The sequence below is a fragment of the Meriones unguiculatus genome, chromosome 17 (assembly GCF_030254825.1).
Source record: "Meriones unguiculatus strain TT.TT164.6M chromosome 17, Bangor_MerUng_6.1, whole genome shotgun sequence".
Lineage (NCBI taxonomy): Eukaryota > Metazoa > Chordata > Mammalia > Rodentia > Muridae > Meriones > Meriones unguiculatus.
The window spans coordinates 96,210,336-96,235,697 of NC_083364.1; the positions used below are offsets into that span (position 1 = coordinate 96,210,336).

General features: G+C 52.4%; 1 protein-coding gene across 6 annotated transcripts; it reads right to left on the reverse strand.

Annotated features, from left to right (window-relative positions):
- Positions 1-121: 121 nt before the first annotated feature.
- Vps26c (VPS26 endosomal protein sorting factor C) lies at positions 122-21,633 on the reverse strand. Of its 6 annotated transcripts, none has more exons than XM_060370795.1 (9): positions 21,405-21,523; positions 20,429-20,645; positions 15,558-15,701; positions 14,468-14,617; positions 9,441-9,521; positions 7,258-7,332; positions 4,679-4,829; positions 3,278-3,430; positions 1,278-2,819 (listed from the first exon to the last, which is right to left on the reverse strand). In XM_060370795.1, the coding sequence occupies exons 3-9, from the start codon at positions 15,696-15,698 to the stop codon at positions 2,692-2,694; spliced, it is 879 nt and encodes a 292-aa protein (XP_060226778.1). In that variant the 5' UTR covers positions 15,699-15,701; positions 20,429-20,645; positions 21,405-21,523; the 3' UTR covers positions 1,278-2,691. The 6 variants fall into 6 exon arrangements, with proteins under 6 accessions (XP_021520287.1, XP_060226778.1, XP_060226779.1 ...); XM_060370796.1 differs by having other exon boundaries at positions 20,429-20,649; positions 21,405-21,505; XM_021664612.2 differs by lacking the exons at positions 1,278-2,819; positions 20,429-20,645 and adding an exon at positions 122-1,271 and having other exon boundaries at positions 21,405-21,633.
- Between the last annotated feature and the right edge of the window lie 3,729 nt (positions 21,634-25,362).

Consider the following 25,362-nt stretch of genomic DNA (forward strand, 5'->3'; position numbering starts at 1 on the left):
TGACTGAGCATAATCACAGAGGTGGTGGGGCATCTGGCAGACGTCAGGTAGTAATTCCGACCCATGCTCACCGTCTTTCTAAAGTTTACTGAAATTACACAACATTATGCAGTCCAAACAATTTTTAAAGATTGTTTAGCTTTCTTTATTGATTAAAAAACTATGTCATTAAAAATGACTTTTTCTTGCAAACTGACCAGAGCATGACCTACATTTTTGGCTTGTTTAAATACACCAAGGATAGGTAAGTATTAGGAGGTAAGCATAGAAACTGACAATCAAAAATCCATTCTGTGGGAACCCACTGTCAGGTGACCCGCTAAGTCTCCCATTTCCCGGGGAAGCCCACGTGAAGCAGGGCCCGGCTCCCCTCAGCTCTTACAGGGCGTAGAGTGCAGCCAGGAGGCTGTCAGCCACTCAGCCTGACCCCAAAAACCTCACAGGCAGCCAGCTAGCGTGCCCACAGGGCTCAGCAACCATGGGCCAACAGACAGCACAAGAAGGGAGGGAAGGAAGGCCCTGCGTGTACTCCCCACACAGGGAGTTACAGCGTGGGGCTGAGGACAGACAGGCCTCGCCAGAACCCCTGGCTCAAAGCACAGTGCCTCCGAGGTCAGGGGCAGGCCACGCCCATCACCCTTCTGTGAGAACAAGGACTGTGGGTTTTTCTCCAGTCCCTAAAAAAGGATAAAGTTCTGTGAAACAGTCTCAAGAACTCAAGAAGGAAACGCTCCATACATCCAGGCGAGGGCACTGCCATTCCCTGGAGTGTGTCCCAGACTCAATCAGTGAGCTTGCTTGTGGCCGACCCTGGCTGTCAGGAGTGGGGGCATGCCTGAGACCGCTGCCCTCCTGTCTCCATGGCCTCACTAGCCAGCACATCTCAACCTGCAGGTGCACTGCTTTACTGACTCTAACGAGTAGGAACATCTGGAGCCGTTGGAAATGTTTTCTGTGCTCTGGAGACACACGAGGAAATCCTGCTGCATTCCAGAGGACAGGGCCGAGGCAAGGCCCCTTCAAGAAACAGACGCTTTGAGGCCACGAGAAAAATCATGAAAATGCATGTTGCCAGACGTGGTGCCTGTGAGATGACCCTTGTGACCCACTTGTGAGCAGATGGTCTGAGCGATGTCCACGTGTGAGCAGATGACTGGCCACTCTTTCTGTCCCCTTCCTGCAGCTGGGCTATGTCCGGCAGAGCTTCAGTGGGAAGTTCTCTGTGATGAGGTGGTCACCATGAAGAAGGACCACCACATTTACCTCAAACTCTGCGGGGAAAAGAGAGGCGCTCACTCACCTGGGCAGGGAGCCAAAGGCTAACAGTGAGGCAGCGTGCAGGGGCCACAAGGACTCTGCGCTGCGTCCCTGAGGCATCTCCCTGTGCGCTCTGAGGACCCGGAGGGCCTGCCAATGACTCACTATCAATGTCTCATCTGTCTTGTCAGCCGGGCACTGGGTCAGGAGGGGTACCCACAATCACCCCACAACACTGTCCATTTTCTTCTCTAGAACTGGGTGGCAGTGGCGCACACCTGTGATCCCAGCCCTGGAGGCAGAGGCAGAGCGTCTCTGTGAGTTCGAGGCCAGCCTGGCCCACATGGAGCACTAGGCTCTGAACTGTGCTGCAGCGGTCGAGGGGCATGTCGTCAATGTCCTGGCCAGGCACACTCCTTTTTCAATCTCACATCACGTGTGTGAGCACTCTGCCCACGGCCTGTATGTAAACCAGGTGTGCACCTAGTGCTGACAGAGGCCCGAAGAGGATCAAATCTCAGACACATTCTTTAGAAATAGCTATGGCTTCAGCCAGGCAGAGCAGCACACACCCATCATTCCGCCACCTGAGAAACCGAGGCAGGAGGAAGGCAAGGCGCCTGAGGGCAGTCTGAGCTACATGGTCAGTTCCAGTCTGCCCAAGCTACAGAACGAGACCCTGGTGGCTGGTGTTTAATGAAGGAAAGGAGCGTATAGCTGGTTCAAGAGCTGGTCCTTTGCTATCAGCCAAGGAAGCCTTTGTGGAAACACTTGGTTCTTACAAGTGTTTTTGTATTTTATTGCACAGGATTTCCTCCACTGGTTTTTAGTTTTCATGGGTAAAGGTCACACAGAGGGGATGTACGTTTAGAGAAAGCACCCCGAACAAAACTCGCCCTTATTTTTGCTATATGGGCAAAGTGGCACCTGGCACCACACTGCAGAACCTCAGCTCTGGGTAGGCTGTGGGTACACAAGACCCCTAAACATATAATTAAAAATAGTAGCTGGGCATGGTGGCACACGCCTGTAATCCCAGCACTTGGAGGCACAGGCAGGTGAGTCTCTATGAGTTCCAGGCCAGCCTGGTCTACAAAATGAATCCAGGATAGCCAGGGTTACACAAAGAAGAAACCCTGTCTCAAAAACCCAAAAACTAAACTAAACTAACAACAACTAGGTTTTAATATTGCTTCGGTTTGCTTTTTCTTTGCTCTGGGCCTGCTGCTGCTCCTTTCTGAAAGGGAGTGCTTATTCTGTGTGTCTGCTGAAAGCATGCTATTTGTCTTTTGCTCTTATAAGCCATCACAGTTGAGTCTCAGAAGAAACTCTGGTCTTTAGAGCAGTGTTAGACTTTAAGGTCACAGATGCTACTATAAGATGCCATCAAGCTGTTCGGGTGTGGACTTGGGGTTAATCTTACTCTTACATTAACTAGATTTGCACTCGCGGAGACATACCTCTGGGCGTATCTTCAAGGGAATTTCTAGAGGTGTTTAAGGGAGGAGGAAGAAGACCTGCCTTGAATGTGGGTGGCACCACCCACGGGACCAGGTCCTCACCTGAGTAAAAAGAAAAACAATGCACACAGCAAACCTGACAGCGGCCCTGATCTCTGTCAGCTGGCCCGCTAGACGTGAGCACGCACGCCTGCTTTCACGGCTTCTCCGCCACAACTGTGGCCCTCGGTGCAGCCACCCTCCGGCAGGGTGTTTCCTGTCAGGTGTTTGGTCACGCTCCGCTACCTGACAACTGAAAGGCTCTCCACAGAGCAGGACGGCCCTGCCTGGCCACGCAGCCCTCTCTCCACAGAGCAGGACGGCCCTGCCTGGCCACGCAGCCCTCTGAAGGGACTCTCAGTGGGCTCTACAGCCTGCACATGCCACTTCTCGCTGAGGTGTTCTGCGTGCTCCCAGGCTGTGACTCCTGCAGGCCTGTGCGGGGAGGCCTGTGTGCGCGGAGCTTCTCTCTGTGACACACCCTCTGCCCAGGCCCCATGGCCAGGCGTGAGGCTGCTTACCCACTTTGAAGTTGGTGGTCTCCAGCGTCGGGCAGGTGAACAGCCTGGGGAAGACCATGTGCAGGGGGACGGAGAGGCCCCTACAGATGTCCCCATCAGCAATCTGAATGTTCTGTATCTCTGTGGCATCGCGCGCATAGCCTTCGGCACACCCTGGGCAAAGAGGAAACACCATGGGGTCAGCGCGCCATGACACCAAAGTAAGCTGGTCAACACACCCTTCCAATAATGTGCCAGCAGCGCACATTCACCCCTTCTCCAGTTTGTCCTCCGAGGCTGGAGTTCCCGTCCCTTCCCCTTTTCACGTCCTCAGACATGACCACCCAAGACTTCAGAGGCTGGGAACCTAATGCCCGAGTCGGTACTTCAGTGACAATCTGCAAGAGGCCACGCGGTCATCAGAATAGCTGTGCTACAGAGATGAGGTCTCTGGCACAACTGCTCTGTTGTGAGGTGATATCTTCGTATGTTAAGACTACAAGAAGAGCCGGGCACGGTGGCACACTCCTGTAATCCCAGCACTCTGGGAGGCAGAGGCAGGCGGATCTCTGTGAGTTCAAGGCCAGCCTGGTCTATGAAGTGAGTCCAGGACAGCCAGGGCTACACAGAGAAACCCTGTCTTGAAAAACCCAAACCCAAAGACCCCAGGAAGGGATGGCTTAGTAGCTGACAGCACCTCCAGCTCTTACACAAGGACCCAAGTTCTGTTCCCAGTACCTACAGCAACACAGCAGAGGCCCTAGCATGGTAACATGGTGCCAGCCAGCCTGAGAAAGCTCCGCGTTAGAATGGGCTCTCCTGAGAACCCCACATGGCGCGTGCTGAGCACAGCGCTCAGGGCCTGGTCACCCCCAAAGCTCTCTGCAGAGCTGGGCTAGGGGCCAAGTCTCCGGTGTGCACCTTTGGGGGCACATTAAAAGCTAAAGATGGGCCTCTCTGGCCCAAATCTATCAAACAAACTTCCCGGCAGCCTGCAAAGGGGAACACGGTCGTCCACTCAGCAAAGCAAGGCTGCTGTGTTTGTGATGATGGATGGCCTTGTGTACGGCACTGGTTTTCATACAGGTCTAGGGATCGAGGGGAGCGCTCTTTTTTTTTTTTTAATTAATTACAGTTTATTCACTTTGTACCCCAGCTGTAGTGCCCCCATCCCCTCCCAATCCCACCGTCTCTCCCTCCTCTTCTCCTATGCCCCTCCCCCAGTTCAATGATGAGGGGGTCCTCCTGAGGGGAGCACTCTTAAAGCATGGTTCCCGGATCCCCAGGTTCCCCTACAGCAAGAAAGAATCTATGGGAGTGGAGCTTAGGCATGAATCTATCAGCGCACTCCAGAAAAATGAACACAAATGAGCAAAGACTGCTGAGGTGATGGCACAGACACCCAGGCCTCCACAGGCTTACCACAGGTCTCCACCCGGACCAGCTGAAGCTCCACACTCTGGACAGCAGCTTCCGAATGCTCCACCACCAGCTCTCCCGTCAGGGGCTGCGTGATAGCGCAGTTAGTGGAGTTCAGATGGCCTCTAATGAAGAATTTGGGAAGTGAGGCCCTCTACAGAGAAAGAGACAACGGCATCAGGAGCACAAGGACAAGGAGCCAGTAGCTATTCCTGCTGCTTTGCTTCAAGGAAGAACTGAACAGCAAATTGGGCAATTGTTCTGTTAACACGCAAGCCGCTTTAGAGAACTAGACGGATACTAGCGATCTCATCTTTCAGTGGACACCAGCTCAACGCCTCAAGCACGCCACACACACAGGAGCCAGAGAGACACGACTGTGTGCTCACAATCAGACCCCGCGACCCTGAATGACACAATCCTTCACCAAGCAACGAGACATAAACTGTCAAAAGCCTGAGAGGGGACAAGGGTTGTTTAAGGACAACCAACTCCTCAACCCCAGGTCACAAAAGAAAAAGGAAAAGACTTAAGAAAAAAGACAAAGGTAGTCAGTTTTAAAGTGTTCCCATTAGGCAAGTTTGAGAAGCCAATTAATTTTAATTCAAAGATAGTGAAAAAGCAGTTTCTCTCATGGCCTGATGAAAGGCCCCGGGCCCTTCTCTCTGCACACGGGGAGCTGGCTGAAGGGACCTGGCAGTGTGGCACTGAAGGAAAATAGCTGGACAGTCACTTTAGGAGTCTTCTCTGTCATGTCCTGCCATCCAGCAGACCCAGCATAAGCCACAAATTTAAAATAGTCTAGAATCTGTAATCGCCTGCCTGTGTGATTTAAGATCCCCGAGAGCGCACTAAAAGCTGCCCCATGGCATCTAAGGTGCTATCTCAACATGAAGACGACGACCAGCAGCGCTCACCTCGAGCTGTTTCGGCCGGCATGCTAAGAGCACTGGCCTCACTCTCAAGCACCACAAGGAGCCACCTCACCACTCAAGACATTCAAAGTCATTCTCAACTAAAGAGTCAACACCGATCTGGGATAATGAAACTGTCTCCAAAGAAAACCGTGTAAACAGTGCTTTACATTGTCTTTGAAGCCAGGCCTGCACTCTCAGCTTCTAGTCTTAGGTCAGACCAGCCACATCCCGAGTCAGTGCTCACATGGGACTGGACCAAGTGTCAAACACCAGTGAAGGCTCTAAACTGTCTACGGGACAGTGTGAGGAACAAACGCGAGAATGAGCTGTTTGTTCAGGGAAGTAAATAGCAGCAGTGGCTCACAGCCCTCATGCAGCTGATGAAAAAGCGGCTTCCAGTGTCCACTTCCCGACACTTGTGTTCCCCAATGTAAAGGTTTCTGTCATGACAAACACTGTTCACCTAGAACAGCTCTAGGGCCAGAAGAAAGGCCACTTGCACACACCTGCCACTCCCTGTATGACAAAATTCAATGTGCACTTGCATTCAGAAGAACAGTGTCCCCGGGGCTGGTGGCAGATCTTACTAATAAGTCTACACCAAGGATCCTCAAGTATACAGCAAGAGCCAATATTTGAATAACATGAATGCAAGGGAAGAGGCCTCTGCCCCACACATGCAGCCCTGTGAGGAGGAGGAGGAGTGCGTGAGGCAGGGGCATGGGAGCTGTGTGTGCAGAAGAACTTGGAGGCATGCATGTGAGGAAAATGCTTCACAGGGCAGAGGGCCCGGGGCCCGGGGCACGGGGTCTGCCTGGCCCCGGACATAACAGCCACTTCCTTCCAGCCCTTCTGAAAGGGGTCGCTGTGATACACCCTTTCAAAGAATGACATCAGCCATGACTCCAGCACCCCAAATCTCCCAGACATGCCATCAACGCAGTTATGAGCGTGAACAAAATGCAGTCTGGGTAGAGAAGCCAAGGTCTACGCAGACATGAACTGCAGACAGCGCTGCCTGCTGAGACAGACTCAGTCATTAAATCAGCACCTGCTGAAGCGTCCTGGTGTGGGGAGTGCTAAGCCAGGAGGGCGGCCACCGTGGTGGGCTAGGCCAAAGCACCACCTGCCTGGGCAGCACCCAGCAAAGGCCCTGGGGCTGCCTCGAAGATCCAAGCAAGAAGCTGCGGCGCTGCCCTGGCCCGTGTCCTTGCCGCCCATCCCCACGAACAGCTGTGTGGACGGAGTGCCAGGGAGACTGCAAGCTAAGCCTCGGGGACAGGAAGGGGCCAGGGCCCAGGGCGCCCACGACTACTGTGGGAAACAAAGACGCAGGCGTGGGGGCAAAAGCAATGGCGCTCAGGCCACATGTGGGCACAAACACAGCAGCCAGGTGCACCGGGGCACATCCCAGTGTGAGGTGACGGCTGGAGAGGGCCAACCGGGGCAGAACGGCGAGACAGCATCCTTTCATGAAATGAGGGCTTCTGAAAACACTCTTTTCTTTCTAAGTAACCACTGAACTCAACATGACGTCAAACTGAAAACACCTCTTGGGGACAAACACCATCAGAAGCCTGTCACTCACACCTCAATTCTCAACTAAACAACTGGGCGGAAGTCGGTGGCTGGGTCGTAACACACACGCGAGGAAGGAGTCAGTACCTCTTTGACGTTCTGCAGGGTTTCCGGGGTGATGGTGAAGTCAACAGGACTGGGCGTCAGCTTCCCCTTCTGAGGCTGAAACAGAGGGAAAACCGACTGAAACCAATGGAGCACTAAGCGCAAGGACTTGGCCCTGAGAAGCATCGGATCTGACTCCAAGCAAGCCAGGTGTACCCTAAACAGCATGGTGCTTTCAGATGTGTCCACGCACACAGCCAGGCTCCCTCAGCTATAAGGCAAGGGCTCGGCCTGTGGAGGTTAGACCCGGGGACGGCTCATGTGCTGGGAGGGAGCTGCCACGAAGCTTCTATGCTGACAGGCACGACAGCACCGAGGGCTGCTTCCCCGCACACCAGGGACAGCCAGGCACGTGGAGCTCACAGACTTTGTCGCTGTGTCGCAGGGCTGAGCCAGAGTGGCCAGTGCTGTCTGTCACCAGCTACAGAGAGGGGCACTCCAGAGCCCGTTCACACCGACAGGCTGCCCAAGACTGCCTGGCGCCGCACCTGAGGCTGGGTCCAAAAGGCCAGCAAGACCCAAGAAGCAGGCGGAGAGGGTGCCGGGTGCCGTCAGGCCCCAGGCTGCTCCACAGACTCCTCCTCTGAACACACTGGCTGAACAGGCCAGAAGGAACACTCAACCTGCAAACCACTAGAACTACAAATGTGAGTGGCCACGCCTAGCTCACACCTAATACTTGAAGGACCAAGGGTGACAGATTACCATGAACAGAGACAAGAGCCTGGAGAACGGTCACAGCTCTGGGCCTGACCCCTCGAAGGAAGGCTCTGCAGTGTGGGAGAGCTTCAGGGAGGCTCTGAGCTCGCACTGAGTTAGGACCCAGTGTTCCTCGAGAGTTACAGTTTCCTTGTACAGGCTGAAGCCTGTTTTAGTAAATAACGCCCAAACATTTTAAAGGAGATTTAAGGACCCTCGATGGAAGAAGAAGAAGAAAATACCTGTCTTTCAGTAATCTGAATGAAACAATGTAATCATATTTTCCATAAACTTAGAGAAATAAGTAGGATAGCAAGTGCTGGGAGCCCTAAGAACCTTACCTAGAAAAAACGAATGCAAAGAAGGGCCTTGAGGACTGTTCTGCTCACCACACCGGACGCTAGTCCTGCACTGGGGTGGACTTCCTAACCACCTCAAGGGCATCATGTTACAGTGTCACACAGAAGTGCAAGCACAAAGTCTCCCAACTGCCAACCACCCTCACAAGGTGCCCCGCTGAAGTCCCTGCTCTGAGGCACACAGCGCAGGGCTGGGCTCTGGTGGGCTAGCCCAGCACCGATGGCGATGGTATGCCGAGTAGCACGGTCAGGCTGCTCCCAGGCGAGCATGGCCCTGCACTGCAGCCCTGCTCCTCCGAGCTTCCCAGAGGCTATGCAGCAGCCTTTCCAGCTCCCTGAAGGCCTCAGAGCAGGAGCCTGAGGGGGCTCTGGCCGACACCGCTCAGCAAGCCAGCTGTAGTTCCCCACAGCTCTCCAGCCCAGGGTCCGTCCACGGTCCCTGTCAGCACTCTCACTCAGCCCTGGAACTCCTGAGGCACGCAGTCTGCTGGGGAAACAGCAGGAGGGGGAAGAGACAGACAGGCCCCTGGCCAGGGCTGAGAGTGCTGCCGACAGGAGGCCGGTGTGTGTCTGCCTCTGCGAGCACACCCACCGCGCTCCAGTGCTGGGGAAGTGTCTGTCCCCACGTCACCCCAAGGGGAAGGTGCCGCCACTGTAGATTCCGTGTGGTCGTGGAAGACTTGCCATCAACTCCCCAAGTGGCTGCAGCAGTGGGGGCAAGGGGCCAAGTATCCAAGCTGGCACAGAAAAGGCACTTTAAACTATTACCGTGAAATATGGGCAAGAAGTGTGCAGAAGTGTATGTTTGCACAGGGCCTGGGTGCCCAGCACGAGTCACTGCTCTAGGGAGTGTCTGCCACGGCAACCTTGAGGGCCACGGTGGTGTCTCCTTTGCAGACAGGACACTACGCCAACTGCCGCTGTAGCGTGGGGTGCTGAGCTGTGACCCGTCAGGAGGCATCACTGCTGTAGAAACAGCGATGTGCTCATGTTGCCCGGGGTCTTAGCAGGTGCCCCGTGTCTCCTGCCACACCTCACTCACTGCCTTGGGAGCAGACGAGATCCCACACCTCCCAAGAGAGCCCCAGGCCCTGAGGTGAGCCTTACAGCAGAATGAACGATGAATTCACAGGTCTTGCTCAGGTCCTTGGCCAGCAGGGACCGCCGCATGTCACAGCGCAGCGTGTACTGTGGGAGAAGCAGAGACAAATGGCATCTTAGGGGGTTGTTCTGATCTGGACACAGCATCCAGAGTGACATGCAGTCCATGTACTTTAAGGACGCTTTGGCCAGTGGATGTGTTTCATACAAGATATATACAACAGGAATTAAATGTGCAAAATCCAGGCATTTCTAGACAACATCCATGCAGCTGCTGCCACAGCCAGGGTGTGGGGGTAAGGACAGAAAGCAGTGCTGAGGCTGAAGGACCGACGCACTCATCCACCTCCTCCTCCTCCGAGCTGCACCTCCCTGCTGTCCTGGGACGGGATGCTGAGCTCCACAGTGACACCCCAGAGGCGGCCTCAGGCAACTCACAGCCCTCACTCTGTGCCCTGGCACTAGCAGAGCTGTGTGCTAGCACAGCACGCACAGCCACATGCAGTCACACGGACAAGAAGCCATGGGTCGGACAGGACTTCAGGGAAACCTAAAAGCGATTTCTGTGTGGTTTAGAGAAGAAACGGAGAAGGTGTTTTTAAAATTTAGAAATTCAGAGACCCACAGAAGGGGCTGAGAGTACCTAGGTGACACGTATCCACGTCTGACAGCTCAGAGCAGCCTCCTTCCGCCTGTTCTCCCCGCCCCTCTGTCCACCCGAAGGAGCCTCGTGCCACCTAAAGGGCAGAGGCGAGGGGCACAGGACACACTAGCCTTGCACTCGCTTACTCACTTTCTGGGCTGGGTGGTGGTTCTCTGAGCTGGCCGTGGCTGGCGCTCCTGCTGTGGAGCCTGGCCCTCTAGTGCAGCGCTAAGCTTCTCGGGGTGTGGTGCAGGACTGTGACTCGGATGCTCAGAACTAAACCTGGCGCTGGACTGTAGTCAGCATGTGCCTGGCTCCAGTGTCCATCCAGCACCATAGAGAGCCCGGACCTCACGGAACTCCTGCTGAACCAACTTCCCTGCTGTTTCAGTCACACAGAAAACTTCTGAATTGTGTCAGAAATAACGGTCATACCCAGGACCGTGTGCACAGCTACGAGAATCACTGGTCGGCACGAACCCTAACATTTATATAGGTGTATGCGCAATACATTCTCTAGGGAGACTGCAATCCGTTCTCCTCACACCAAAGTCAGTGAAAACTGCTGTGAGAGTGTGTGCGCGTGCCCCACCTCCTGGACATCACTCACACTTAAGTGAACCACCCTCTTGGGCGTGCCTCGTCGGAGTCTGGCCTCTAGCACCTCTTTCAATGGTTGGGAGGTGTAGGAAGAGCCGGACCTACTTAGGGCACGTGAGGAAAGCATACTCTCTGACTGATGCCGGGGCCGAGGACGGAAGGTGCACCTGCCCACAGCGGCCAGCTTTGCTCTGACAAGGGAGCTGGCTTCCGGAGCACAAAGCCAGTACACAAGAAACTCAACTGTGCTGGGAACGTGGTCTCCAGTGTGGCCAAGCTGCTCCCCTAGAATTTCTGGTTCCACGACATAGGCCCTTGTCAATCTGAGTTCACCCTAATTTGTGAAAGGAAGGAATTCGCCAAAGTGTGAGGGCAGGCAGGAACTTATAAATTAGTGGTCATGTGCTCTGCTGAGCAGGGCAGCAAGGTGAAGTGAAGAGGCCTAGTTATGCTAGGCCTAGTCCTCTGTTATGCTCTGGAAGGGTCACATATATGTGGGTTTACAATGGGGCTGCAAGATGGCTCAGCGCTGTGTTGGAGAGCGCCTGGGTTTGACCCCCACTGCCCACTCCAGCTGGGGGACCCTGACCCCCTTCTGGACTCCACGGGCATTGCATGCACATGGGGCAGACACACACACATGCACACAGCAAACGCCCACATGTGAAACAAACACTTCACAAAGAGTTGTTACCGGTGCACACCTTTAACCCATCACTTGGGAGGCAGATGTGATCTCTTGAGTTCAGGCCGGCCTGGTCTACATGGTGAGGTCTGGGACAGTCAGGGCTACACAGGCTACTGGAAGGGCTATCATCCACTCGTGTTCATCCTCGAGGACGATCTGAGGGGCAGGCCTGTACCCAGCTCTGCATGGCATTCTTTCCTTATCTCCTAGCAACAAGGTCAGGCAGGCTGCTGTGGGCCTTCACAGAGGTGGGCTTTCCACTGACACCTGCCTGCTGCCAAACCAAACCCTCGTACAGGGTGCTGGCAGAACTGTCACCGAAGCCCGGCTCTGCCCACTGTTTGGTAACCAGCTTTCCAGGGCCTATGGTGGGATCCACTGGATGAGCTACAGGGAAGGTCAGAGGGCATCAAGAGACCAGCAAGTCTGAGGCTGGATTTCTTCAAGGTTTAAAATCATGTGTTTCTGTGTGGACATGTGTGTGTGGATATGTGTCAGTGTGGACATGTGTGTGCGGGTATGTGTGTGTGTGGATGTGGGGGGGGCATGCTCATGAAGGACAGAGGCACGGTTCCTTTGGAGCTAGGGTATAGACGGCTGAGAGCTGCCCTGTGAGTGCAAAGGGGCTGAGCCCTGGTTCTCTGCAGAAGCAGTTAGTGCTTTTAACTGCGGAATCACCTCTCTCTCTCCCTCTCACACACACAGTATTTTGACCTGTAAAAAGGGAGATTGGAGTTTTTATAAATGAACTCTGATATGTGCTCCTAGCAGGCGCGGTGGTACCATTACTCATTTGTGCAATAACATAAAATCTTGTTAGTATGGCCACAAGAGCAGAACTCAGTAAGAAATAGCAAGCAAGCTAAGCCTTGACAAGTCAGGAATTTAATGCAGTTAAATGTTAAACCCTTTATTTTGTCTTATGTTTTTTTTTTTTTTTTTTACATTATGCTATTATAACACAACTCAAATCATAAATGAAAAGTTCCTCGTGTCTGTATGATTTGAGACAGTATTGGGACTGAACGACAAAGCTTTTTTTCAGAGTAATGTACCTATGTACATTAATGTAATTTTCAGAAGCATGGCAAGAAATGGTGCCCTAAATGATCCCTGGGAATCCCTACACTGATGAGCCCCGTGCCCAGAGCATCCCTGTCCTCTCTGGACGGCATCTGCTTCCTGACAATGGAGGCAACCAGAAGACCTGTCAAATAAAACGGACGGGTGGAACAGAGCAAACACCATGACCCTAACTCCTATTTGCTAGATTTGCTCACGAGAGCATGATAGATTTGCATATAAGCTAGAAACTGTTTGAGGATTACATTGTGTGGATAATGATGGTAACTGTGGTTGTGGATGGCAAGTCTCAGATTTAGGCAATGGCTCCTAAGCAGGAAGACGCCAAGGGCACACAGACTGCTGCTACCTTTGAAATGGCTCAGAATAGAAACACAGAGGACGAAGGACGCGGGCTGCAAAGGAGCTCAGTGATGGGGTGCGTCCCTAACATGCAAGCAGCCAGCACCGCAGGGGAAGAAGTTAATCAGCACTGAGTGGGGACAGCCCACTAACAAGAAATGGCATCTTTAAATGTCGGAGAAACTGGAGGCCACGTACAGCCCATGCTGGAGCAGGGATTGGCCTTCAAGGGGGTAATCTGACGAGCGAGGAAAGAGCTGGGGAGCGCATCCCTCACTCTACAGAGAAGAGCTATACACTAGCAGCCTCTGCATCAAGGAAGGCCTGCACACAGAGTCTACACAACCACAGCACACACACTGCTCTCCAGCACACGCGGTCTCTACAACCACGGCACACACTCTGCTTTTGTACTCTTAGCGGCATTTGCAAAAGCCTCCCAATTTCATTATAAATAGATTGGTTTTGTCTCTTAGGTGACAACAGATGAAAGAGACTGACCAGAAAACGTTGATCTTATCCAGTCAGGAGCTGGTTCTTCCTCCCCCCCAGAGGCTCACAGATGGAGCTCAGGCATGACGGCATCCTTACCTGTGGAGCCATGTGCCAGCCCTCCACTCAGCTTTTAGGTTACGTGTATGTGTGCTGTGTATGTCCTTGGGCCACACATGAGTGCAGATGCCCACAGAGACCTGGGGCAGCCCCATGTGGATGCCAGGAACCAAGCTTGGGTCTTTTCAAGAGCAGCACCCAGTCCTGACTGCAGAACTCTCTTTCCAGTACCACTTTCTGTGTGTGTGTGTGTGTTACTGCTTGGAACAGGTGTGTGAGGAAAGACTACAAACATTTCTTCACAGAAAGTAGCTTTGCCGTGGAGGGCACCATCCCACGCCGTTCCCCTTGACAGACCTTCAAACTCATGAAACTCAAAGAAGCCTCTAGCTAACTTTTCCAAATGGTTTCAGCTTTTTAAACGTGCTCAATGCTAAGCAAATGAGTGGCATTTACTGAGTGCAAATGTGAACAACTGAGACTCGACCAATAAGTCAAACACCTTTCCGGCCTCCGGCCTTCTGGTGCATGCTGAGGCTGCAGGGTTGTCTTGCTTAGCACGGCCTCACAGAGCACCTTTCTCCGAACTGCATGGAGGAAGGGCTCTTCCTCCGGCAGGGTCAGGACTGGGCCCTGCCCCTGCGACAATGGCAGCTGGGCGGCCACCCTCCCCAGCAGAGGCACACAGGAAGTCACAACTGCACTTCCCTCATTTACAAGGTCTGCTAGTGAGGAATGCAGCCTGCGCTGAAGGGCAGCCTCTGGGAAGGACATAAAGAGACACTCATAAGAGTAAAACAGACAAATCAGTGCTGGTGCCAGGAGGCTGCAGCAGGTCCGTGCCCCCGACAGCATCACTGTGGCCTGAGAAAAGTGCAGTGACACACAGGAACTCTAAGGCTCCTCCTCAGCTAGAGGGCCGCAGTGAGGGCTGCAGGACTCGGGGCCTAACTCTATGGCAGCGTGAGGCCTGGGCTGACTCTCTTGCACTGCAAACACAGTAACAGTCACACCAAAACGTAGTTACCAACAAGGGAGACACAGGTCTAGACCGCACGAGCAGTCAGTCATGTCAGCCGGAGTCAGCGGGGCACACGGTCATGCCGGTCCTGGGCGCAGACTCACCTGGATGTTGACAAACATGCCGTGGTAGGTTTCGTACAGCACCCGGCCGCCCTTGGCATGCAGAGGAAACTCGAAGGGGATCTCCGTCTTGCCACTGGGGAGCTTCCCCGGCTTCAGCACGTCAATGGTGCTGCTGAGGATCTGGATGGGCTGTCAACAGGAGCAGTCAGCCACCGGCACACCCACCCGTCCTCTCCAAGGTCTACAGGCCGCGGCACACGGAGGTGCTGTGTCTGCAGCACCGCGCAGGTCTGTACACATGCCGGTGCTGCACAGCGACGCTCCTTTCTTTAACTGTGTTTCTTACGGCATTTAATTGTGTGCGTGGTATGTAAGTGTGTGGCGTGGTGTGCATGGATCTGTGTGTATATGTGTGTAGGTGATGTGGTATGTGATGTGGTGTGTCTGTGTGTGTGATGTGGTGTATATGTCTGTGTGTGATGTGGTGTGTGTCGCTGAAACAGTTTGCTACGTAACCCAGACTGCACATCGCTGCTCCTGGCTTTCCTGGCCCCCGAAGCCCCCCAAGCACTAGGACTACAAGACTGCACCACCACACCCGCTGCTGTCAGGCTGTAAGTCTTTGCTTCACCATCACCTCAGCAAAGTTCCCAATGGATTAAGAGGAGAAGCAAAAGCCCAAGGTACTGTTCACGCTCTCCTCCTCACAGGCTTCCTCAGAGATCACAGGGCCTTCATGGAAAGAAGCTCTAAGTTTGGAGAACTTTCTAGAACAGAAACTCTACCCTAACTAACAAAAACATACAAGAGCTCCATGCTCCAGTGTGTCTTACTTCAACATGAAGTTCAACACAAGCCGTGTACACAGCCAGCAAGACAGTCTGATAAAGCAAGGCAAGGGACACGCCTTCCTCGGAGCTGTCTCCGATGACTAAGTCCGTACAGGCTCTTCCAATCCCAAGCTCCAGCCAGGGACATTACAGGAGCAAATACCCGCTGGCAGGACACAGAAGCAGCACACGAGCGTGCTCCATGAGAACTGCAAGCATGAGGACCATGAGCCTTTCACGGTAACGACGGGGAACAGGGCACGCGGCAGAGCGCAAAGCACACAGTAGCGGGCTCTTACCTTCACAGAGTTGTAAAAGGCTTCAAACACACCCACACTTTTGGCACTGAGCTGGAGGTTCACAGTCCCTTCCATGGTCAAAGACACTCCCTGGTGCTGGACAGAGTCCTTGCTGGAGATGACCACCAGACCCGAGAGCATTTCCTGGGGCACAAGAGAGCCTCCAATCAGACCAGCACACCTCCCAGGACCACTCCTGCTTGTGCAGAGTTTGAGGAAGTCTGAGGAGGTGCTTAACGCCCATACCACCCTGCAGATGCTGTGTCAGGCCCTCCCCAGGGCTCCTCCCACGTACACCCTCAGTCCTGGCTTGTCAGGCCCCACCTGAGGGTTCCAAGACTCTGCAGACGGTGCCACGGTGGCACAGAGCCGCTGACCACACTCAGAGGCAGCCAGACCCAGAAGATCAACCCATGCCCACAGCAGCCCACCTACTTACTGTCCTGTTTTCCAGCAGGGCAGTTTAGCGTGCTCTGAGGGACTTCAGGGCAGGGTGTACCCTGCCTCTGTGAATTGTGCTAAGTACTTGATTTCCACTTCCCGCTCCAGAGCCCTGACATCTAAATGAAAACAAACAAGGCCAGCAGGTTGGGGCCCTGGCTAAAGACACCCGCTGTCAAGCCAACAGCCTGACCAGAGATCTGGGACCACACGGTTGACTTCCACAAGTTGTCCTTCACGTACCCAGTCACGCTTTGAATAATCAGTACCCTCCTCATTCTCAGCAAAATCCTGGCTGCAGCGGTTTGACTAGGTATGGCCCTCGAGTCACCTGTGTGAATGCTTGGCCACAGGGACTGGCAATTTTAGGGGGTGTGGCCCTGCTGGAGGAAGTGTGTCACTGTGGGGGCGGGCTTTGGGGCCTCCCCTGTGCATAAACTAGGCCCAGTGTGGCTCACAGCTCCCTTCTGCTGCCTGTGGATCAAGATGTCGACCTCAGTAACGCAGGAAGTAACTAACACGGGGAGCAGCTGCCACACGGGGCTGGCTCTGCATACAGCTGGACACAAAGCCCTGCAGACTGCAGCATCTGCAGCTGGGTGGAGCATGCACGCTTCAGCCCCGCAGAGGGCCTAGTGAGCATCATGAAACAGGATGAAGATGGAGGGGCAACCAGCGGCTGAGCAGAGGACAAAGTCCAGGCAGCAGGCCAGCACGGTGCTAGAGCAGTAGCTAGGAGTGTACACCCTACTCCACAAACCCAAAGCAGGCAGCCTAGGCCCAGTGGGGGTTTCTGAAACCTCAACGCCCAGTGACACATTTCCTCCAACAGTGACACACCTCCTAATCTGCCCCAAACAGTTCCACCAACTAGGTATCAAGCATTCAAACACATGATCCTATGGGGGACATTCTCATCCAAACAACCACAATGATGCAGACAGCCAGGCTTTCTTTCCTTCTTTCTTCCTTTCTTTCTTTTTAAAGATTTTTATTTTTTTCATTATATGAGTGCTTTGCCTGTGCACCACGTGCGTGCCTGGTGCCGTTGGAGGTGAGAATAAGGCGTGGGATCCCATGGAACTACGATTGTGATCTGGCTGTAAGCCACCACATCAATGCTGGGAATCAAACCAATATCCTCTGCACGAGCAGCCAGTGCTCTGAGCCTCTGAGCCACCTCTCCTGCCCTGGGTTTCATTTTTAAGTAGCATTTCTGTTTCGCAACTTTTCCTTATGAACAGTAAACTACTGAGTATAACATTTTTCCTCTTTATTTTTAAGAAGACGTTACATCAACACCACGTGAGAGAAAACACAGAGTTCTGAGGGTTTTGGGGGGGGGGAGGTGACAGTCACCCACCCAGGGTACAGAATCCCTTGTCATAGTAACCTGACTGTGCTAGGAGCAGACCTCCTTCATAGTTCACGACCCTGATACTCAATGGTGTCGCCTTCATGAGAACATGCATCAGATTCAAGAATAAGGAATCCCCAATTCATAAAAACAAATGAATTAAACTTACCCTACAGAAAAATTTACTGCACGGTTCTTCTAGCCAGTAAGCATCTCCAGAACGCCAAAGACTTATTGAAATTCACAGTGTCACACACCCTTTTGTTCAAGTGCCCACAAAGAACAGGGTAATGCAGAAATCTCAACTTGGGTGTGAAAGTGCTAGACCCTGTCTACCCTCAGATGCTGTGCCCTGGTGTTCCTGTCCACAGGGCTTAACAAGCACCTGGTGCCATTCGTGTGGTGTGCTGCTGTAACCACAGCAAGGCAGAACAGTTCCAAGGGGAACACAGAACAATATGACCACGCAGCATCCGAGACTCTACTGTGGGTCAGGTTCATGCTTAGTTTGGAAAGATTAGAATATCTCTCAATTCTGAAAATACAGCATTGGAACAGGTGCCATTTTATTTATTTATTTGCATGCCAGAAGGTGGCATCAGATCACATTATAGATGGTTATGAGCCACCATGTGGTTGCTGGGAATTGAACTCAGGACCTCTGGAAGAGCAGCCAGTGAGTGCTCTTAACCGCTGAGCCATCTCTCCAGCCCTACAGATGAGAATTAAAAGCCATAGTCCTAGACTTGGGAATAAAAGGATGGCGACTCCTAACTCAAGATGCTACTACAGGAAGACTCCGCCACGGTGAGTTCCAGGTTGATCTGAGTGACAGAGTGAGACCCCCATCTCAAAAACGGAAATACCTGCCACCAAGCACTCTCCAGGACATACACGGTAGAAAGAAAAGAATGGACAGATTTAGTGTCTGTCTGATAAGTGTTAAAAATCATTTAACAGTTTTTGAACATCTATTAAGCAGGTACTGGATACAAATGTTAAGAAATAAATCAGTAAGAGGGGCTATTGATCCTGACCAGAGTTCTACATGTGCACATACATGTCAGTAACTTAAAAAAAAGTGAATGGATAGGTTCACAAAGACTCACAACAGAAGTTACTGCAGTCATATAAAATACACAGTATGTGTTTACAGCTTCTGGCCATGACTGAAGTATCATAATCATTCCCATTTATTTGTCTTTTTCTATTATTTCTGATACTGTTGAAATCTCAGATTCTTAAATCATGCATTGTAATTTTGCTCATAAAATTTTTCCTAAAATTTAATATACTAAAATTAGCAATTATTATATGGGGGAAAAGTTGTTGGCATTTCTAAGTTACCTGTATTTAAAAAACAAACAAACAAACAAAAAAAATAAAACAAAAAACAAACAACCTTAATGGTCCCAGAACTCAGGAGGCTTATGTGGGCACATTTCTGGGAGTTCAAGGCCAGCCTGGTTTATATAGTGAATTCCAGAGCTACATAGAAAAATCCTATCTCAAAAACAAAACAAAACACTCCTCCCAAAAAAAAACCTACTGATGGGAAAACATGTAAGTTTTTCACAAACAGATATTAGCAAATCCTGCTGAGATCTACCTTGGGCCACCAACACAGAGGCCTGCTCTGGGGTTTCAAAGATGACAAAAACCAGTCTCCTCGGGTCCCCAGAGAAGTGCCTGGGTGGGGTGGTCCTGGTCCTCCCTCCCTCCCTCAATTCCTCTCCTGGTTCCCTGGCCTTTCCAGCAGGACCTGGGTGACTGACAAGGTGTTTGCTTTGGAGTAAAAAAAGACCCCCAAACTTGCTACAACTAAAGTAAAATTTAGTGGGGCTATCTGAATTTTAAAAGGGAGGCTGAAACTTACTAGGCTAAACAGACAAGCCACAAAGGTTTTTAAAATAAGCCCCAGAAAAGATGCTTCGGGAAGATAACAAAGTCAGCACACTAAAGCCTTTCCACCGTGAACAGGAGACTGTCCCAGCATTTCACAGCCCTCCTGACCCCTGAGCTGGGAGGGACCTTCCTGGAGGAAGTTAGTTTTCCACTGCCCAGTGTCCCAGCACTTGTTCATCTTTCACTTCACCTGTCCCCAGCACAGGAAAGGACAGCATGTGGCCCAGTGGCACAGCCACAAAAAGAAACAAGCAAGCCACACATGCTCTAATGGTCATGGGTGCTCAAAACATGCTCTGTCAAAGAAGCCAGTCACAGAAGGTCACACATTATACAAGTCCTTTCCTGTGAAATGCCTCTGATAGGCAGAGCCCATGGCTCATTGCCTGGGGCTTCCAGCAGGAAAGGAGGAGTGACAGCTATCAAGCACAGGGTTTCTTTTGGAGTTGCCAAAAATGTTCTAAAATTAGCAGCGATAGATAAATAACACTATAAATACACCAAAACCACTTAGATGGCACAAAGGGCTAATTGTTGCTGTAGCCATATTATGTCTCTAATATGTGTGTGTGCATAAATTATTTCTCCTCAAAGCTATTAACTGAGAAAAAAATAGAGCCACATGGCTTTCAACTGGATCATAACTGTTAAGATTTTTGCTACGTTTACTTTTGTTCTGTACACACAGGCACACCTCCATTTTACGGCCAAACCTTCTGAGGCTACTGGGGCTACGTTCAGCACACAGAGGGGACTCCCTAGTCACTAAGCTACGCCCGGAAAATTCAGCAGCAACACACAGGACTGTCCGACAGAAGTTGTGCATTTGGTCCTCCCCTTCAGGGTCTTCATCTTAAACAGTTTTCCTGCCTTACTGTTTAGAACTATTTCAAATTATGTTACACACTGTGTCTGAGTGGATATGTGCACGCGAGGGCAGGTGCAATCAGAGATGTGGGCTTCCCTGGATGTGGCGGTCCAGGTGTTTGCGAGCGGCCTGATGTGGGGCCTGTGAACCCAACTTGGATCCCTCAAGAGCAGTACCGGATTTAACTGCCCATCCCTCTTTCCAGCCCTTAGCTTTCCTGAGACAGGATCTTCCAGATCCAGGGCGTGTAGCAAACTCAATGTGCAGCTGAGGGTGACCCCGAATTTCTGATCCTCCTACCTTAACTCCCGGGTGGAAGGACTGCTGGCAACCATGTCTGCTTTATGCACTGCTGGGGACTAAACTCAAGGCTTGTTGCATTTTTTTTCATGAAACTGACATCCCAGCACTTGGGGAGGCAGCGGCAGGTGGATCTCTGGCAGGTGGATCTATGGGAGTTCGAGGCCAGCCTGGTCTACAAAGTGAGTCCAGGACAGCCAAGGCTGCACAGAGAAACCTGTCTTGAAAAAAAAAAAAAAAAAAGATAATGGAATTGGTTTGACAGTGTTCCTCAAACAGAAGCAGGGTCGACTGTTTCCTTTATGAACTGATTGTTTTGGCAGAGGTCTAGCCTAAGTGGGTCCTCTTTCTCAGTGCATCTTGTCATAGAGCACAGAGCCCCTTTTATAAGGGTGATGGCCACTTTGGTGTTTGGGTTTTTGGTTTTGGGGGTAAGGGGTCTTTGGATGGTGACCGCTAGACATATTACAAATGCAGCTTTTCCCTCCCGTTGTGCGAAGGGAAGAGTGGTGGCTCACTGGATCTTTACAAACATCAGGTGTCTAGTTTTTCACATCCCCTCAAGATGTTCCCCTGGGATGTGTTCCTTCTCCACACCACAGTGCACCTGCATGCACCGAGCGGCGGTGAAGCTAGCTGTGAGTCCAGAGCAGCTGCACGTGACTAAGCCTGTTGTCTCCCGGGCTAGAACCAGGGCGCTGGCATTCTAAAACGCTCCAGGGTCGTGGATCGTGGCGCCGTGACGAGCTTCAGAGAACTCTGCATTAGGGGCGACCACTGCCTGGAGTCTCAGGGTCTTCTGCAGAAAGGCCATCTGTCACCTGCTCTTCGCCCCGGGAGCGACAGCCCGGCCTGGGCCCGCCGCCCGCCTGCCGCCGCGTCCCCAGCCCCCCGCGGGGCACGCCCGTCCGGCGTCGGGGCCGCGCACGCCGCCCTGGAGAGCGTGGAGCCTGAAGCCCGGCGCCCCTCCACTTACCCCGGCGTGATACACTTTATTCGCTCTCTTAATCTTGATGTCCAGAGACGTCCCCATCTCGGATTAGCGGCAGGGGCCACCGCTTCCGGCAACTCGTGACCCGGCCGCCCCGCCCCTCCCGCGTCTTCCGCAGTGGCGCCACGTGACCGGCGGTCCTCCCCCTCCTCAGCACGTCCTCCTCCGGCACAGGGGCGGGACTTAGCACAGACAAGGGCACGGAACCTACACACATACTTCCGGAAAGCTGGGGGAGCCCGGCCCTCCCGGCGTGCCTCGCGGCGGAGGCCAGGTTTCCTCCCGTCGGGCTGTGCGGCGCGCAGGGCTGCGCCTGGAGGTGGGTTTCCGGAAGTGAGAGCGGCCTGTGCCCCCCACCCCACCCCCGTCACCCGCTTCCTCCCTGTCACGGGTGTGTGCTTCCCGACCTCTCGCAGGGCGGGCGCCCAGGGCCTCGCGGCGGGACGTCTGGGCCAGCCGCAGGGGCGTGGCCCCGCTGCGACCCGCCGGGCGCTGATTGGCAGAGGCTGCGGGGACGCCCCCAGCCCCGCCCCCGGGCCGAGGTCTGCGGAAGCGCGGGTGACCAGGTGCTGCCGCCGCTTGCGGCGAGGGGTCACGAGCCGTCGCGCTCCGCGGCCGCAGGGGCTTGTGGGTATCCCAGGCGCGTGTCCTGGAAGTGCTCCGTGGCCCGCGGGGCGCCGGATTTCGAGCGTCCCCGACCTGCGTGCTCGCCCGCTTCCGGCAGCCTGCCGCAGCGGACGCCGCCGCGCGCTGGTTCCCGAGCTACCGTCTCGTGAACTGTCCTCCGGTCGGCACGTCAAACTTGATGGTACCCAAAACTATGTGCAGAAGAGATGTGTTTGCTCAAATTCCGTGATTCCGATTTTCTAACATTCGTATCACTTTTATGAGAAAATTTTTGAAGATTTGTTTTACGCGTGTGAGCGTTTGGCCCACACGTACGCCAAGCGGGCACCGGAACTCAGTAGAGGGTTGTGAGCCACCGTGTAGGTGTTGGGAATTGAACTCAGGACCTCTGGAAGAGCAGCCGGTGCTTTTAGCCTCTGAGCCGTCCCTCCTGCCCTTTTATCACTTTAGGACAACAGATTGGTCTTAAGGAGGTCTTGTGAATGTCGAGAGCCGCGCTCTTGAGGCGTGGTGTGGCCTGAGAGTGGTGTCCGGTGGCTGCAGTTGCTTCTGAAGGTTAAAATAAGATGTTTCTCAGTGTTCAGGGCTCCAGGTTCAGCCTCTCTCTCCACCTTTAGGACTTTGCCGGGTGTCTTCAAGACTTTCCTAGCGAAGCTAAAGTTATTTGGGACTTAGAATCACAGCCTGGGGAAGGCTGGTGGGGCCTCCTGTCTAGACAGTTGCGTGGGAGATCAATCTCCAGCTTGTCTTTCCATCACCCTACCATCAGCACCCCGCAGTGCACCCACGAGAAGGTTAAGGTTAAAGACAGCGTATCTTCGTGGGCTTCTCTTGAGCCGGTGAGATAAGGCCGTGACTAGAGGCGCCATGGCCTGATGACAAGCGTGGTTCCACCCTCTGGAAGAGAGCCAACTCCCACAAGTTGTCCAACTCCACGCGCGCCCTGCTTGTGAGTGTGCAGGTGTGCTCACACACAGCAGGTTTGTTTTTAAAATTACACATCCTTGCCAAACAGCGGTCTGTCTTGGGCCTGCTCTGCACCGCCATGCCTATTTGCTCTTGCTCCCTCCTGAGACACAAGAATAAGCTAGCATAATGAAGCAGACTCTGCCCACGGACACTGCTCTACACATTTCAGAGCCCCCCCCACCCCCAGCCGTGCATTTTGTCACCCACACTTACCTTCTCATCTTGGCTATTCTAGAAAAGCCCTTACAGACTTGCCCAGAGATTCCTCTCCACGGTAACTGTAGAATACAGCAAGTTTACAATGTTAACCATTACACCAGAGTCCAGTTAGCTCTCTGGCCATTCTGGGACTACAGCAACAGTCCCGTTGGGTCTTTTTAGCTGGGTTCTCCCCCTTGGTCCCTCTGTGAGGACTGAAGGACAGTCCTCAACTGCTGGTAATAGAGTGTCAACAGATCTCAGGTGAATCATTCTTCAAAGCTTGCCTTTAACTGAACTCAGCTTTTCCCAAGATCACGCATCTTTTTCAAAGGCAACCTCTGTCTGATGAGTAATGGACGCAGGATATGAAGGCTGCTCCTTTCCCTCAGTTCAGGACAACTCTGAAGCACTGTTGAGCTCCAAAGCTCCCTCTACTATCACATGTGGCTTAGCAAATTATTCAGTAGTTTAAAACAAGAGACATTCATAGTATTATGTATGTGTGTCAGGCACAGCTGGGTGACTCTGGCCCAGGGTCTAGCAGTGTGGCTCTCGATGTGAGACAGGGAGCATTACGGTTTTAAAGGGCTTGAAAGGCAGAGCCGTTTCTTCTCTGTGCGTCCTACAAGTATTTGAAACAAATATTTTTATCTGCGTAAGCAGACTGAGACCATTGCATGCTGCATCATTTTTAAAAGTCTCAAATCAGTATGTTGCAGATAATTTAATGAGAAAAACTTCAGCCAGTTAGCCATCAAGACTGCTCTCAAATATATTAGAGCAAGGAACAAACACAAAAACTGAAGATTACCAAGTGTGAGCAACTACTGAGAAATCCATGCCACTCCACTGTATGCAGTACAGTCCTTAAGCCTCTCTTTAACGTCCAATCTTGAATCTATTTTAAAAGTGTTTGTCTTTTTAAAACTATACAGTACTCTTTAAATTTAATTTATACACACTCTATTTTGACCATATTCACCGTACTGTTCTTTGCTTACCTTCTCCCTCACCTCCCTTCATCCTCTACCTTTTTGTCCTCTTTATTGTGTGTTAACAAATGAACACATACACAGGTATATTTATATTTAGACTCTCATCAAGTCCAGTCTGTGCTGCCCATGTACTATTTATGGGTGTGGGCTGACCCACCAGGGACCACACCCTTAAAGAAAACCATCTCTCAGAAGCTGTCAAGAGCTCCTCAGCCAGGGGTTGGGCCTTATGAGCCCCTTTGCTGCTCCATGCTGTAATGTTTGTTCACCAGGACCTCTCTCTCTTCTCTTCACACATTCTTTCCTTTAGACCTGACTGTGTAGGAATCACAGCTGCTGTGAGTTGAGGAATGTCATGGTCAGAGGACACTTTCACTCTGGTCTTCAGACCTCTGGATGGAAAAATCTTTGTGCCCCCTCTCCTCTCCTGCAGTTGCCCTGAGCCTCAAGGAGGGGAGTGCGATAGAGACGCCCTGTGTGTGGCTGAGCGGCTGCACAGGTCGGAAGTATCTCCTAAGCCCAGCTCGGCTTCACTGACAGAGTAATGGTGACTGGGGGAACGTCTCAGTTGGCAGCCGCAGCTGAGGAGCTGAGATCAGTCCCGGAGCCCGCATGGTAACGCCTGCTGTGGTTGCGCTCATTCCTAGCACCAGTGCTGGACCAGGCAGAGGCTGGAAGATCCCAGGGGTCACGGGCCAGCCAGGTGCTTGGTGAGCTCCAGACCAGTGCAAGATCCCATGTCAGAGAATAAAGTAAAAAGGGAATATAATGAACAGCACTTGACCTCAGGCACCAGCCTTTGCACAGATACATGCAAACCAGCATGTAGGTCATTGCGGAAAATGGGGTGGGGGCTTTCGCATACACTTCAGTTCTCCCATAGCAGACAAGATAAATATATGCAGTCAGGTAACATTGATTAAATACAAGCCTAAAGTATTTTTAATTCTTACCATTCTTTGTAGGTTCTTTCCAGCTCTCAACCAGATTTTACCTGAGGTCACAGATTTCCCTCCAGATATTAAAATGCCAGGTCTAGGCCGGGCAGTGATGGCTCATGCCTTTAACCCCAGCACACACAAGTCAGAGGCAGGTGGATCTCTGTGAGTTCGAGGCCAGCCTGGTCTAGAGAGGATGTTCAAGGACAGCCA

Excerpts from the sequence above, each read along its gene's own strand:
- Vps26c (XM_060370794.1), bottom strand. The coding sequence starts at position 21,461 with ATGGGGACGTCTCTGGACATCAAGATTAAGAGAGCGAATAAAGTGTAT. Across the intron at positions 15,702-21,404 it reads ATAAAGTGTATCACGCCGGG|GAAATGCTCTCGGGTCTGGT; the intron begins GTAAGTGGAGGG and ends CTTGTGCCCCAG. Across the intron at positions 9,522-14,467 it reads GCATGTTTGTCAACATCCAG|TACACGCTGCGCTGTGACAT; the intron begins GTGAGTCTGCGC and ends CTTCTCCCACAG.